At 52.0% G+C, this 13,086-nt stretch overlaps 2 protein-coding genes across 3 annotated transcripts; both read right to left on the bottom strand.

Annotated features, from left to right (window-relative positions):
• Positions 1 to 3,979: 3,979 nt before the first annotated feature.
• nucb1 (nucleobindin 1) lies at positions 3,980 to 8,405 on the bottom strand. 2 transcript variants are annotated; one of them, XM_030089589.1, is made up of 14 exons: positions 8,354 to 8,405; positions 7,514 to 7,637; positions 7,325 to 7,432; positions 6,922 to 7,054; positions 6,745 to 6,848; positions 6,305 to 6,490; positions 6,139 to 6,229; positions 6,005 to 6,063; positions 5,835 to 5,927; positions 5,656 to 5,745; positions 4,938 to 5,108; positions 4,760 to 4,865; positions 4,591 to 4,672; positions 3,980 to 4,560 (listed from the first exon to the last, which is right to left on the bottom strand). In XM_030089589.1, the coding sequence occupies exons 2-13, from the start codon at positions 7,631 to 7,633 to the stop codon at positions 4,593 to 4,595; spliced, it is 1,341 nt and encodes a 446-aa protein (XP_029945449.1). In that variant the 5' UTR covers positions 7,634 to 7,637; positions 8,354 to 8,405; the 3' UTR covers positions 3,980 to 4,560; positions 4,591 to 4,592. The 2 variants fall into 2 exon arrangements, with proteins under 2 accessions (XP_029945449.1, XP_029945448.1); XM_030089588.1 differs by having other exon boundaries at positions 3,980 to 4,672.
• Positions 8,406 to 9,180: 775 nt separating this feature from the next.
• On the bottom strand, positions 9,181 to 11,115 carry ccndx (cyclin Dx). Its single transcript, XM_030089607.1, has 4 exons — positions 10,855 to 11,115; positions 10,564 to 10,779; positions 10,155 to 10,481; positions 9,181 to 9,408 (listed from the first exon to the last, which is right to left on the bottom strand). Exons 1-4 carry the CDS (start codon positions 11,113 to 11,115, stop codon positions 9,262 to 9,264), a joined length of 951 nt encoding a protein of 316 aa, XP_029945467.1. The 3' UTR covers positions 9,181 to 9,261.
• Positions 11,116 to 13,086: the final 1,971 nt, after the last annotated feature.

A 13,086-nucleotide genomic window follows, 5' to 3' on the forward strand; every position in this document is an offset into this window, starting at 1 on the left:
GACACACACCATGCAGCCTCTGTTTGACTCAATACACCCCCTAGTGGTGAAAACTTGCATATACCAGACTAAAATGACTCGGGTAAGTTCTAAAAGTTGCCTACTTTGCTCCATATTCAAGTTAAAAAGCTCTCGAGGTAAAGTCAGGACTGTTGTTTGGGATTGTTTGAGACAATATTGATGGAAATGAAGTTAAATGTGTCACTTTTAAGGAAAAGCAGCAGCAGCAGGGCTCTCTCTCTCTCTCTCTCTCTCTCTCTCATCGCGATACTGAACGTCTGGAGGATCCATCCATCCATCTGTGCGCGTCTCTGGCTTTATGTATCCCAGCGTCCATACTCATAACGGTAATAATGAGTGCGCATGATGTACGGAAATGAGTCGTGAACGGCGCCTCTCACCGCCGGCAGCCGGAAAAAAAACAATGCTCAGGCCTGCAGGTGGGAATAAAGATGCGGCGCTGTTTCTTACATTTATGTGGGGATGGAGGAAAAAAAAAGGGGGTGTCATCATGAACTGTAATGGCCGGGGAGGGACCGGGCTCCCCGGCTCAGCGGAAGCCTCCCGGAGGCTCCCCGGGTCGGTCAGCGGATGAAATCCAGCCCTAAAGGCAGAAACGGCCCGTTCCGGAGCGCTGAGGGCAGCAGGAGAGCCTCGCGCTACACATCATGGTGGGAGGTGCCAATCATCCCGTGAATGATGCTCGGGGCCTAATTAAGCGGATTTCATCAGGAGGTGAAGCAGCAGCGGGCTGCTCGGGGCGCCGAGGTTCGAGTCCGTGTCGCAAAAAAAATCGGCCGACGCGCCGCTTCGGCTTCATTCCGCCTGCAAGGCGTCTATTTCCCATCAACACCCTCCTGCCCCCCCGCGCGCCACCCGGCCTCCACCCCCCCTCCCTCACCCACCCATAAAAACAGCTGGACGCTGGAACGCGCCGCCGCGGCCTTACCCTCTCCATGCCGGGCGGGGAACGGACAGGAAGGCGCGCCGCGGCGCGGCTCACTCCATCACGGCACCGGAGACGCGGCGGGCTGCAGGTTCTCCCCGTTCCAGCCCGGTTCGCAGCCTGCCCCATCCCCTCCCTCCTCTCTCTCTCTCTCTGCTCGAGGAGCGACGGCGCGGCGCGGCTCAGCTGTGCGTCAAGACGCACGCAGCGCACCGGGGGCGCATCCGGGGCGCGCGCTCACAATAAAACACGGTTCATTCAGTCTTTTGAAGGATCCGTTTTCTCCACTGGACGTTGTGCTCTTCAACACTTTGGCATGTGGGCGGAGTGAGATGGGGATTGAACCAGCAACCAGGGAGTTCAGACCACACTGCCAGGGGTCATCAGGGTCCGAATCACCTTTTTCCACCAAATCAGGCAAACTGGAGCTGAAAAACTCTCAAAAAAAAAAAAAAAACACAAACCGTGCCTCGTGCTCCATTTATGGAACTTCAGTTACAGTTTAGGACGATACACATTTAATGTCTGCAGTTTCATCCTTCTTCAGCATTTTTTAGACAATTCCAACATTTAAAACATAAGAGAAACGCTTTAAAAATCCCAGAGGAGAATTTCCTTTAAGCATCGCTCCACACAGGAGAGACAGTTGAAAATCCCATAAAAAATAAGACTGGATTAAATAAAATAAGCTTTATTTAAGTACAAGATTTAACAGTAATATCACTAGAGAAAGCAGGAAATCAACCAAAACTCAGCAAATAGTCTTAAGGTCCCAGGAAGGAAGGACATTTTAGATATTTTAACTATTTTCTAAGCAGTTTTGTTTCTTCTGTCTGTATTTTTTCTTTATGGAATTCGAGTCACTTCAGGACCTTTTCCCCAGTTTATTCAGTGTCTTTTTTAAACCCTTTTTAATCCATCAGATAAAAGCCACATTGAAAATGAGTCTGACGTGTCAAATAAATGATAAAGAAGATAAAATGTTTGTTTATTGAAGGGTTCAGTGTTTTTACTGTGAAGCCGGCTGCAGCTTTCCTTCCTGCTGTTCCCTTCTGACTTGACCTCGTCTCCATCTCCTCCTCAACATGCTGCTTCTTAAAGACACAGCTGCACCGGCTCCTCCATCCTCTCCTCCATCCTCCACCCATCCCTCCATCCATCCCTCCATCCTCCTCTCCTCCATCTCCTCCACCAAACCGTCCTCCCTGCCTCTCTCACCCCTTCACTCAGCGACACACCCGGAAAAACCATCCAGCCGGGATTTATTCAAACTTACCGGCGTCTGAAAAGCAGCTGCGCCCCCCAGCGGGCGGGCCGAGAACTGCAGCGTCCAGAGCAGGAAGGCTGGAGACCAAAAGACCCATTTCCCACAGAAATCAGCAAAAACACACCAAAATTCACCTTTCATGAAGCTTCCCCTCATTTTTAGCTGTATCCTGTAAATTAAATGTATCACCGTTCTGTTGTTTTAGCTGTATTTTAGTCTTAGTAACTCTGAAAAATGTCAATAATTTGTCCACTGTGAACTTCAATATTTGCTTAACTTTCTATATTTGTGTTTTTGAAGTTCAGTATTGTCAAAAACAAAGTTCACCTAACCGAATCACAACAGATACATTACAAAGGTAGTTCTTTCTTTTTGATTGGTGTGAAGATAAATGACAGTTATTTTTCTGAAACGCCTGATTTGCAGTGAGGACCAGTGTTTGGAAAAGCGTTCTACTGCGATTCCCTGCATTCAAAGATTCCACCCTGGAAGTGTTGTGTTTATTTGTACTGACGTCCATGGTGAAATGCCAACACTTCCTGCTTCTAAGCATATTATATTACATATTATTAGATGTGTGATATAACTGGCAGTGCAGATCGCCCTGAACACTCCACTCTCACTGTGGGCACGGTGGAGGCAGCATCATGCTGCGGAGGCTGCTCTGGGTGGATGGAGGACGGACAAAGACGTAGAGGACAACGTGGAGCCTCAGCGTCCAGCAGGACGAGCAGAAGCCTCCAGCAGAGGAACAAAGAACGCCGGAGGGCGAGAGTTTCCCGGTCAGAGTCCAGAGCTTCACTCAACCTCCACCCGTCCGATCCTCCCTCCCTCCAGCCGCTCTCAGCCTCTGCATCCCTTCATTTTAACAGCTTTCATTTGTTTCACAGAGAAAACGAGAAACACTGAGATGAAATCACACTTTCTAAGTGAATTTCAGCTAAAAAGATGCATCTGAAATTAATTTCCTGGTTAAAGAGAGAAATACTGGAGTCTGGAGAAGTACTGCTGAAACGAGAACACCATGGCAAGAAAATGCTTCACTCAATTTAACTTATATTCTAAATAAATCACTCGTCTTTTTGGTTTTACACTTTAGCTCTTGAACAGGAAATATCAGAATGTTTAATAAAATCTGTTGTTTCAATGTTTGAAACTTTCTTGGTTTTTCTGTTGTGTCAAAAAAAAAGACGAAAAAAAAATCCAACTGTTGTTCCTGAGAGACGCAGCCGTTTGAAGAGCTTCAGCAAAGCTGGAAAATATAAAATACCTGCAAGAAAACCACCTGCTGGGCGACGGTCCACTTCCTGGAGACTCAGAGAGGAGACGGGGAGACTGACAGGAGGCAGCTGCAGCAGGGGGGGTGTGGGGGGTCTGGAGGTCAGGACGGGTCAGCGGGTCGCAGGAATGCAGATAGGAATGTCCTGAGCGGGTCCGGGTCTCAGCAGGTCCTCCTGGGAGTCGAGACGGACCAGCGTCTCCAGAGACTCAGAGACTCAAACCAGGACCATCATCAGAGGGGGGCTGCTGCAGGCTGGGGGAGGGCAGGGGACGGCCTGCAGCTGGACCCCGTGGTCCAGGTCCAGGTCCAGGTCCAGGACCGGTCAGAGACCCAGAGACAACAGGAGAAACAACAAATAGACGCAAAAAAACCCAGAGTGACGAGTTCAAACCAGAAACAAGTGAAAGAAAAGACGAAGTTCCCAGAGAGACCAGTCTGAACACCGTGGAAGCAGACAGGAAGAGACCAGAAACACACCAGGAGAGAGAGTGTGTGTGTGTGTGTGTGACAGGTTTTAAATTAGGACTTTATTTGGAGATGTTTGTGGTTTTGACACTTCGAATTAAAGCTTCACATCAACGAATGAAACAGTGACACGGAATCTAATGTAGACCACCGGAAGAGCCCAGAGCGGCGGAGCGCCGGGGCGTGTGTGTGTGTGTGTGTGTGTGTGTGTGTGTTCTCTGGCCCCATTTACCCGGACATCAAGTGAAAACGGAAACCTCTCGCTGTGTTTCGGGGGTCTGTTTCCATGACGACGGCGCTCGGCGTCACTGAAGACGCAGCTTCTGGAAAGCCGCTCCGTCTCCGTGGAAACGGGGGGACGCGGCGCTCTCTGGGTTCACGCTCGCAACCCGAGCGCCGAGGAGACACTTCGACGGAGAGAATACTCCTGGAGTTCGCAGCGTCCGGCGGTCTGCGTGTGAACAGAGGATGCTGGGAAACCGCTCCCTCTGCTGGTCGTACAGGAGAACCACACTCCCACATGATCCAGAAACGACGCGTTTTCAGTTAAAACGAAGTGTAAACGGGGCCTCTGTGTGTGTGTGTGTGTGTGTGTGTGTGTGTGTGTGTGTGTGTGTGTGTGTGTGTGTGCTCTAAGTGTGTGCAGGCAGGTTCTGTGGCGGCTCTGCAGGCAGGTTGTTCTGATTCTGGACGTCTGCTGCAGCCTGGGGCTCTGAGAGAGAGAGAGAGAGAGAGAGAGAGAGAGAGTGAAGACCTGACCCTGAGGGCGAGTCCAGCAGCGAGACGGCGGCGCTCTCACCTTCAGCTCGGTGCTCCGGCGCCAGCAGCTCGCCGTTGGGCCCGGCCGGCGGCTGCCCGTCGGCCGGCGGCTGCTCCCTCTGCCTCTGGGACATCTCCATCACGGCCTGGAACAGCGAGCGGCGGATCAGCGGCGGCCCGGGCGGCGGATCAGCGGCGGGGGCGGGGCCTGGGCCTACCTGCTGGTACTCCCTCCGCTGCGCCTCCAGCGCTTTGCCCCGCTCCCTCAGCAGCTCCTGCTCCTGCCGCAGCGTCTCCGCCCGCCGCTTCAGCTCCTCCTCTCGGTCCCGCAGCTCCGCCTCGAACTGCTGCAGCTCCTCCTCCGTGTACAGCGGCTTGGCGTCCAGGGTCTGAGGGGGCGGGGCCACAAAGGTCAGCCAGGGGTCGGCCGCTTTTATTTTACACACACGCTGGTTTTCAAAACTGGTCTCATCGGAGTAAAAACAGACAAAGAAGGTGAAACCAAACGGCCACAAAGGACGGATTTACTGTGAATCAGGAAAAAATACAAAAATTACTCCCAAAAAAATGAACAGGAAGAAGTGAAATGATTCAAATGTGCTGGTATGGCTTTCTCTTTTCAGAAAAAAGGGGAAAAAAGAAAACTAATAAAGATTAATAAAAAAATAAGACAGAACAACGGTTTAAAAGAAAAATGGCAAAAGCGGGAAAAACCATTTAAAAAAAGGAAAAAAAAAATCTAAAAATGGAAGAAAATTGATCTAAACTGAATCTATCATTACCCATTTTTTTAAATTCTAGCCATCATTTTTCTTAATTTCCTCCAATCAGCTCGCTTCGTGGCTCCAGACTGATTTTATTTCGTGGAAAATCATGAAAACGTCTGGTCTGACCAGAGAGGCTGCAGTAAAGCAGCGTTAACCTTTGACCTCTCACCTCCCACTCTTTGGGGTTATTGAACTCCGTCTTCTCCGTGGACTTGATGAACTCGTCCAGACTCACCAGCCGGTCTTTGTTGGTGTCCACCTTGAGAGAAACGGGAGCGTAAAGGAAGCGAGGTGAGCGAGGCGAGCGAGGCGAGCGAGCGGCGGCGGCAGGAGGGACGGCGGACGCACGTTTTTCATGACCTGCTCCCTCATGCGCAGCCGCTCCTCCTCCATCTCCATCATGTCGTCCTCCTCGTTCTTGGGGTCGTAGACCTTCTCCAGCTGCGGGGCGGCAGACGCTCGCCGTCAGTCTGGCGTCTGAGCGGCGGAGCGGCGGAGCGCCGGAGCGGCCGGCTTACCTCCTTGGTGAAGAGCGCCTCCAGCTCCTGCTCGTCCAGGACGCCGTCGTCATTCGTGTCTGAAAGGGGAAGAGAAGAACTTTCAAACCCAGACTCACGGGTCAGGCGGCGTTTCGTAAAACCCGGACCGGTACCGTGCAGTTTGAAGAAGGTCTTGGGGTTGAACTCCCGGGGATCCAGCCGGTCCGTCTCCTCCCACACTTCCCGCAGCTGAGCGACGCTTCCCTGACGGTCACAGGAAAACAGTCAAAACCCCGAGTGGCGTAACCGCCGGCCGTCCCGAGCGGAGCGCCGTCCCACCGGGGCGTTGACTTTGGGGTGCTGCCGGTGCTTCTCCTTCAGCTCCTGCATCCTCTTCTCCTCCTTCTCCCTCTTCTCCTGGTCCAGCCCCTTCAGGTACTCGCGCCGCTCGTGCTCCTTCAGCATCTCGTAGCGCTTGAACTCCTCGTGCCGCTCGGCGTCGTAGTTCTCCAGGTCCTTGGTGGCCTTCGGGAAGCAGACAGAGGATCGGGTTTCAATCAGACAGTCACTTCCTGGTTTTATTTCCCCTCAGTTTGGACTAGCAGGCACAGGATGAGCCTTTGAGACCAGATCGAGGGGGTTGGAGAACCCTAGCAGCACTCTTGTTGTGGTTTTTATTCTTTTCCTTTTACTTGGGTTTTTTTGCCCTCAGCAGTGACTGGCAGGGTAACTCCTCAGTGTTCTTCAGCTGTACAGACACTTGATCTCTCCATCAGTACCGTAGAGATGAGCAGCTCCAGGTCCTTGGCCTCGAACGTGTTCTGGTTGTGCGGGTCCAGATGTTCGAACTGCTTCAGGAGCGAGGCGTGGTCCATCTGCAGGCCTGCACCCAGGATTCCGGGGTTAGTGTTTCTCCGTGGCGACGGCGCCGCTGTGGCGGAGGGAGGCCGACTCACTCTGCGTGTTGGTGCTGTCCAGTTTGGCCTTCAGCAGCATCCGGAGCCGGGACACCTCCTGGCGCTTCAGCTCGTCCAGGCGCGTCCTGACGTGATGGCCGACCAGGTCCAGCTCTTTGCTGAGGCGCCCGTTCTGAACCCAAGGCAGAGAGACGGGCTGATGAACAGCGATGTGTCGATGGTGTCTGTCTGAAACATCTGGACATGTGTCTACTCCCACGTTAATCTGCTCTCTGCTCACATGTGTGGTTTCATCAGGACAACAGAGAGAACTCTTCCCATTAAAGGGGAGTTTTTCCTTTAAACCATTTCTGTTATTGTTTGATTCTTCTTTACAAAAACACCCCAGAGGTCAGATTACAACCAGCTAATCTCAATTTCAATCTAAAAAATGATTTTCCACCTTGATGTCTTCAGTGTTGGCTGTCTGCAGCTTCTCCCTGAAGTGGGGGTCCGTCTCCAGAACCTCGATCACCTCACGCAGGTACCGGTCGTAGTACAGGCCGGTGTCCTGCGGCAGCATGGGGTCAAAGGTCAGGCGATCCACAGCAGAGGGACAGAACAGGCCAAACCAAACCAAGTGGGCGAGTACCATGCTCTCCTCCTGCGCCTCCTCCTTGGGCTCCTCATTGCCTCCGTTGCGATCGATGGGCACCGAGCGGACGGCGGCGGAGAGGCAGAGAAGAAGCAGCCAGCCGGGTTTCCACGTCATCCTCCTTCAAGAGAACCAGACACAACATGACGCTCATGACGCTCAGACCAGATCAACCTGTGACCACCGACAGTGGACAGTCCCCTCCACTGCACTGAAGCTGGATCGACCTGTGACCACTGACAGCTTGGTTTTTAGCATCTGCTGCTACTTGCAGTAAGTAGAGACGCCAGAGGAAGTCTGTCACTAGCGAGCATGGAAACCAGATGAGTCGTAACACCGGACACATCCCGCCTCACTCCGTTTGGATGAATTCTACTTTGATTATCAGTCATGTCACATTTCTTCAGTGGAGTCTGCGGTAAAGACACATTCTGAGCAGACGTCGGTTAATAAGGAGTGAAGAAAATAATGTTTATCACTACTTTGATGTAACGGTTGAGCGCACGTAGCTGGTTAGCTAACATTTACAAGAATAAAACCTCTCAGGACAGATGTCGCTGTTCGGTACTTTTGTGTGATGGACACAATATGATGGACACAATCGACCTGTAACACTGCACAGATAAAAATAAAAAAAATAAAATCCCTACTAGAATAGGAGGATATTTTATCTGTGATTTTTTTTTTTTAATGCGCGTGATCGACAGACTGCGAATATTGGGTTCAGATGTGAAGTGGTAAAATACGCAGCGCGCTCCGGATCTATGATCAGCATTGTTTCCTACCTTCAAACCGGCCGAAATATTAAATACAGCTTTTAAATATCACGTTTCTTACCGCACGGTTGTTTATGAGATCTGATCCGGAGCCGCGTCGCAGACAAATGACGTCACCAGCCTGCGGCGTCTCTTTAATATGCTGCGTTCAGGAACGCAGGAAATACGAATCTTCTATTGCCAAAAACGGTTGCTCGCTCGTTTGGAGGTCGAGTGAAGTTTTTTCCTTTTCGAAGTATTGAACTGTGTTTTATCACTGTTAAAAGGGGATTTGTCATTGTTATTATTAAAGTAGAAATGACTTGTTTAAGTGTAAAGGTCTGCATATAGTGGTTAAAACAAATCTCGACAAACAAATATTTTCCCTATAGTTTTTAGTTTATTGGTTCACCCAAACTGATCACTGAATAAATCTTATCTACTCTGTCAAATCAAAATCTAACTCGGACCCTTTCTTAATGATTCCACAGATGAGAAGGAAAAAACTGAAATGCAAGCATGCATGGTGTTTACGATATGCACTTGAACCCATCATTATTTAATATGTAAAAATAAAAACACACAAACAGAAAAGTTTTAAAGTTTTTTATTTGCTTTGAAAAATATATTTCTGTGTAATTTTATTTCATAAACACAAAATTATGGCAAACTGGAATAAATTAACATAAAAAACATTAAGCATTAAAAAACAGAGCTCACAATTGCACATGATAATAAATAAACAGAATAAATAACACTTAATCCTACCATTGGAATAGATAATCAACTGTGGCACATAGAAAACATGTTGGTCACAAATAAATACAGCAAAAAATAAATTAACAATCACACTATAAAGTAATCTTAAAAAACTGAGAAGAATGTATGAAACATATCCAGAGGGGCTTGAGGTCATAATCAATGTATATCAGTTTGACTGAAAAACTTAAATGACTTTGATTGATCCACACTCTCGATGCGACTCAGTGTTCAGAAATCAATCTCCCTCATGTCGGTGGGCGTCCCGGGCCTCTCGTCCTCCACCTCTTCGCCCTTCTCCGCCGGTCCCTGCAGGCCGCTCCTCAGCCGCTGCCTGAGCGCCTGTTCGATCAGCTCACTGTAGCACTGCAGCACCACCTGCAGAGGGACGGCCGCTGTGAGTGACTTTGTAACATTTTTCCACATTATGAAATATTGTGTGATTATTAGAATCCGTTATCCATGTAATGAAGATTATAACCGTTCTGGTGCTGCTTATGCTTTGATTTGGGAAATATCGTAAGTCTATATATCTAGTCTGCAACTGTCAGGATACTGAAATAGAACACAGCAGACGTAAATGCAAAGACAATCTAAAATCCAACACAAAGACAAACCACACAGAGAAGCCGGGAAAAAACACACACAGCTTTACACAAACACCTCATGTGTTTCTCATGTTTTATCACTGTAAATATTTCCTGTTAATGTTTGTATATAAAGAGGGGACGTCCTGGGAATTTGGATTATCGGTTGTGTAACGACAATAAACCTTTTCTGATTCTAAAAAATGGAAAATATATCAATAAAAACAAAAAACCTGGAATGTAACGGAAAGAAACGCAAAGAAAAAAAAAGAAAGACAAATATCTGAGCTGACTTGTTGTCCCTTATAACCCTTAACTCTAAACCCCAACCTCACACTGAACCTAACCCTCTGGATTCCTCCTAAACCAGCTCCACTTCCTGGATTCTTCACTTCCTGTCTCTTCCTGTCCCTTCCTGTCCCTCCCTGTCCCTTCCTGTCCCTTCCTGTCTCTTCCCATCACTTCCTGTCCCTTCCTGTCTCTTCCTGTCCCTTCCTGTCTCGTCCTCTGCCCCCCCCCCCCCCCCCCGGTCCTCACCGGGTCGGTGTGGCTCAGCTGAGCCAGGGCGTCGCTGCTGAGCGCCGGCCGTGCGCGGCCCCGCCAGTCCAGCCCCCGCAGCGCGCAGGTCAGGGCGGCGGCGGCCACGAGCGACGGCGGCGCGCCCAGGAAGCGGGAGTCGCAGGCGCACATGGCGGTCAGGGTGTCGCTGTGCCTCCGCAGGGTGGCGAGCAGCCGCCGCTCCTCCTCAGGGTCCTCGCCCTCCTCCTGCTCCGCCGCCGACGCCAGGAGGTGCGGCAGGTAGTCCTGCGGGGTCACGGCGGCGGTGTCCCAGCGCAGCGTGGAGAGGATGAGGCGCTCCATCTCCTGAAATCAGACGTCAAACATAAGGCCCGTGGGCCAAAAACTGGCCTGAAAGAGAGAAAGCGCCTGACCTGATGGGACTCACCCGCAGGCCGGACGGCAGGAAGCTGTACTCGGCGGCGGCGCACAGCGCGTCGGCAGTGACCACGTCGCACTCGGTGAGCTTGGACGCGATGAGGACGCAGCCGGCGGACAGGCAGGACGGGGACCCGGGGACGGACAGGGACGCCGACAGGAAGCGGTCCAGCAGGGAGACGGCCAGCGGGAAGACGGCCTCGTCGCAGCCGCAGGCGCAGCACACCTGCAGGACGGAGGGACACGACATGACGCCCCCGTCTCTCGGGACACCAGGACACCGGGGGACCGGGGGTCCTACCTCCAGGGCCCACTTGGCCAGCTCCTCCCGGCGCTCCGGGTCCCGCTGGACCAGGCGGACGTAGAGCGAGGACGGAGCGTAGCGCCGCTCCACCTGCAGCAGCCGCTGGATCACCCGGGGGCCCGACGCCGACGGGTCCCAGGCGGCCCGCGGCCGAGCCGGGCCCCCGGGGGGGCCCCCGGCTTCGCCCCGGCCCCGGTCCTCGATCTGGTCGTCCTCCACCTCCTCACACCACAGAGACACACACACGCCTCCGTCCATCCTGCTGACGGAAGAGAAGCTTCAGGAAGTTCTGCGTCTGCTGGACCCTCGTCTCGCCGCCCGAGGATCCCCAAAAAAACCCTGCTCAGTACCCTGGCTGGGTTTTATACCCTGCAGGAGAGAGAGAGAGAGAGAGAGAGAGAGAGAGAGAGAGAGAGAGAGAGAGAGAGAGAGAGAGAGAGAGAGAGAGAGAGAGAGAGAGAGAGAGAGAGAGAGAGAGAGGAGGAGGCGTGGACGAAGCTCCACAGAAAGAGGCGTGGAGCCTCCTGACTGACAGAAAACACTTGAGACAATACAGTCCGAGCAACAATCGCTCCAACAGGTGGGTGAAAGGGGGGGGGGGGGGGGCAGACAAGAGAGGGAGTGGTCCACAGGGACGGAGCAACAGCTTGTCCTCGACTCTGAAAGAGAGAAGGGAGGAGAAGAAAAGGTCATCTCCACACTCTGACAATGGGAATGGAGGACAAAAGGATGAGCTGCTTGTTTACCGTCAGAGGACAGACGGACGTCAGAGACTCCAGAAATGTCTTAAATTCTCCATCCTGGAGTCGAAGGTCCAGAACTGAAGATCCAGAATCCGTTTTTCACCAACACCTTCCCTGAAACGGAGGCTGAAAGACTTTCAATGACGACAATAAAATCAAAAATACTCACTGGAGCTCACTGAGGGTCTGGGTTCAGAGTCACCAGCTGGTCCACAGCTTTTCCAGGGACTGACGTCTGGTCTACAGACCCATGGACCCAGGTCTGGTCTGATCTAGAGACCCAGGTCTGGAGAGAGTCCAGGTCTCTCCCTCTCAGGTCCTCCAGTCTGCAGCAGCCGTCCCCTGATGATGCCTCCTCCGTGCTGCTGGAGCTTCGTGGTCTGAGGGTTCATGAGGGGCTCCGGGACCGGATGGGTGGTGGTCTGCAGGGAGTCTGGGTCCCGGGACCCTGGACCATCCAGCTCTGTGTGGAGCAGACACACCCCCACCCACAGCCCTGAGAGGCTCCGACATGCTGGACCATGATGTCCACTGGTCCCTGGTCCATGTGGACCACCAGGCCTGTACCTGGTGGTGTGTTCAGGGACCCTACAGGTTGTCCAGCTCTCAGACCACACTAATGGAGACGGTTTCTGATGGTCTGACGGGACGCTTGGAGTCTCTCAAGTCCTTCATCATCCGGTTCCACAGGACTCTGTTCATCAGTGGGGGACGTGGACAGAGGACAGAGGACAGAGGACAGAGGACACTTCGCTGCCTTTCTTCGCTCTCCTGGTCTCTCTGGACTCGTCCAGTCTCTATGGATCCCTGTCTTTCTGGACTCTTCCGGTCTGTCTGGATCTCGGTCCAACCTGCTGACGACTCTCTGCTCAGTGGACTCCTGATCCTGGTCTCCTGATGAGGACGTCTGTCTAGACAGCAGATCTAGTGGATCGGGACACTAATGGATCCATCATGGATCAAAAAGCTGCCGTCAAAGTTTCCTTCTGAGAAAACAGCCGGCTGTGCAACAAGTCCTGAAGCATTAAAAAAGTTTAGAGGAGGTCACAGTAAGTTCACCTGGAAGGGTCAGAGGTCATCCTGACACTTCAGCCCAAACCTTTTTCTGGTTTATTGATCCTCGATATAAAGAATTGAACAAAACTTTTATTTGAATTCATCATCTGGACTCAAGCAGTTTCCTGTGATTCAGTCAAACTTCGAGCTTGATGATTTCTGGCAGGATTCTCATTGTCAAAGCAACCTGTGTCCTTCTCTCCCCCTCACCCGGTCCCCCCCCATCTGGTCCTGTCCGGGCCCGGCGGAGCCACCGGGGGGGGGGGGGGGGGGGGGGGGGGGGTCGGCCGAGGTTTGTGCAACAGACAGTGGAGGCGGCCGCTCAATGAGCCGTATTGTCTCGCTTTACAAATCAGTGTCAGACAACAGATCCCGGCCTTCTGCCTGCTGCTGCAGACACACGCCCCCCCGCCCGCCCCCCCGTCCCCCC

This window comes from Salarias fasciatus, chromosome 4 (genome assembly GCF_902148845.1).
Source record: "Salarias fasciatus chromosome 4, fSalaFa1.1, whole genome shotgun sequence".
NCBI lineage: Eukaryota > Metazoa > Chordata > Actinopteri > Blenniiformes > Blenniidae > Salarias > Salarias fasciatus.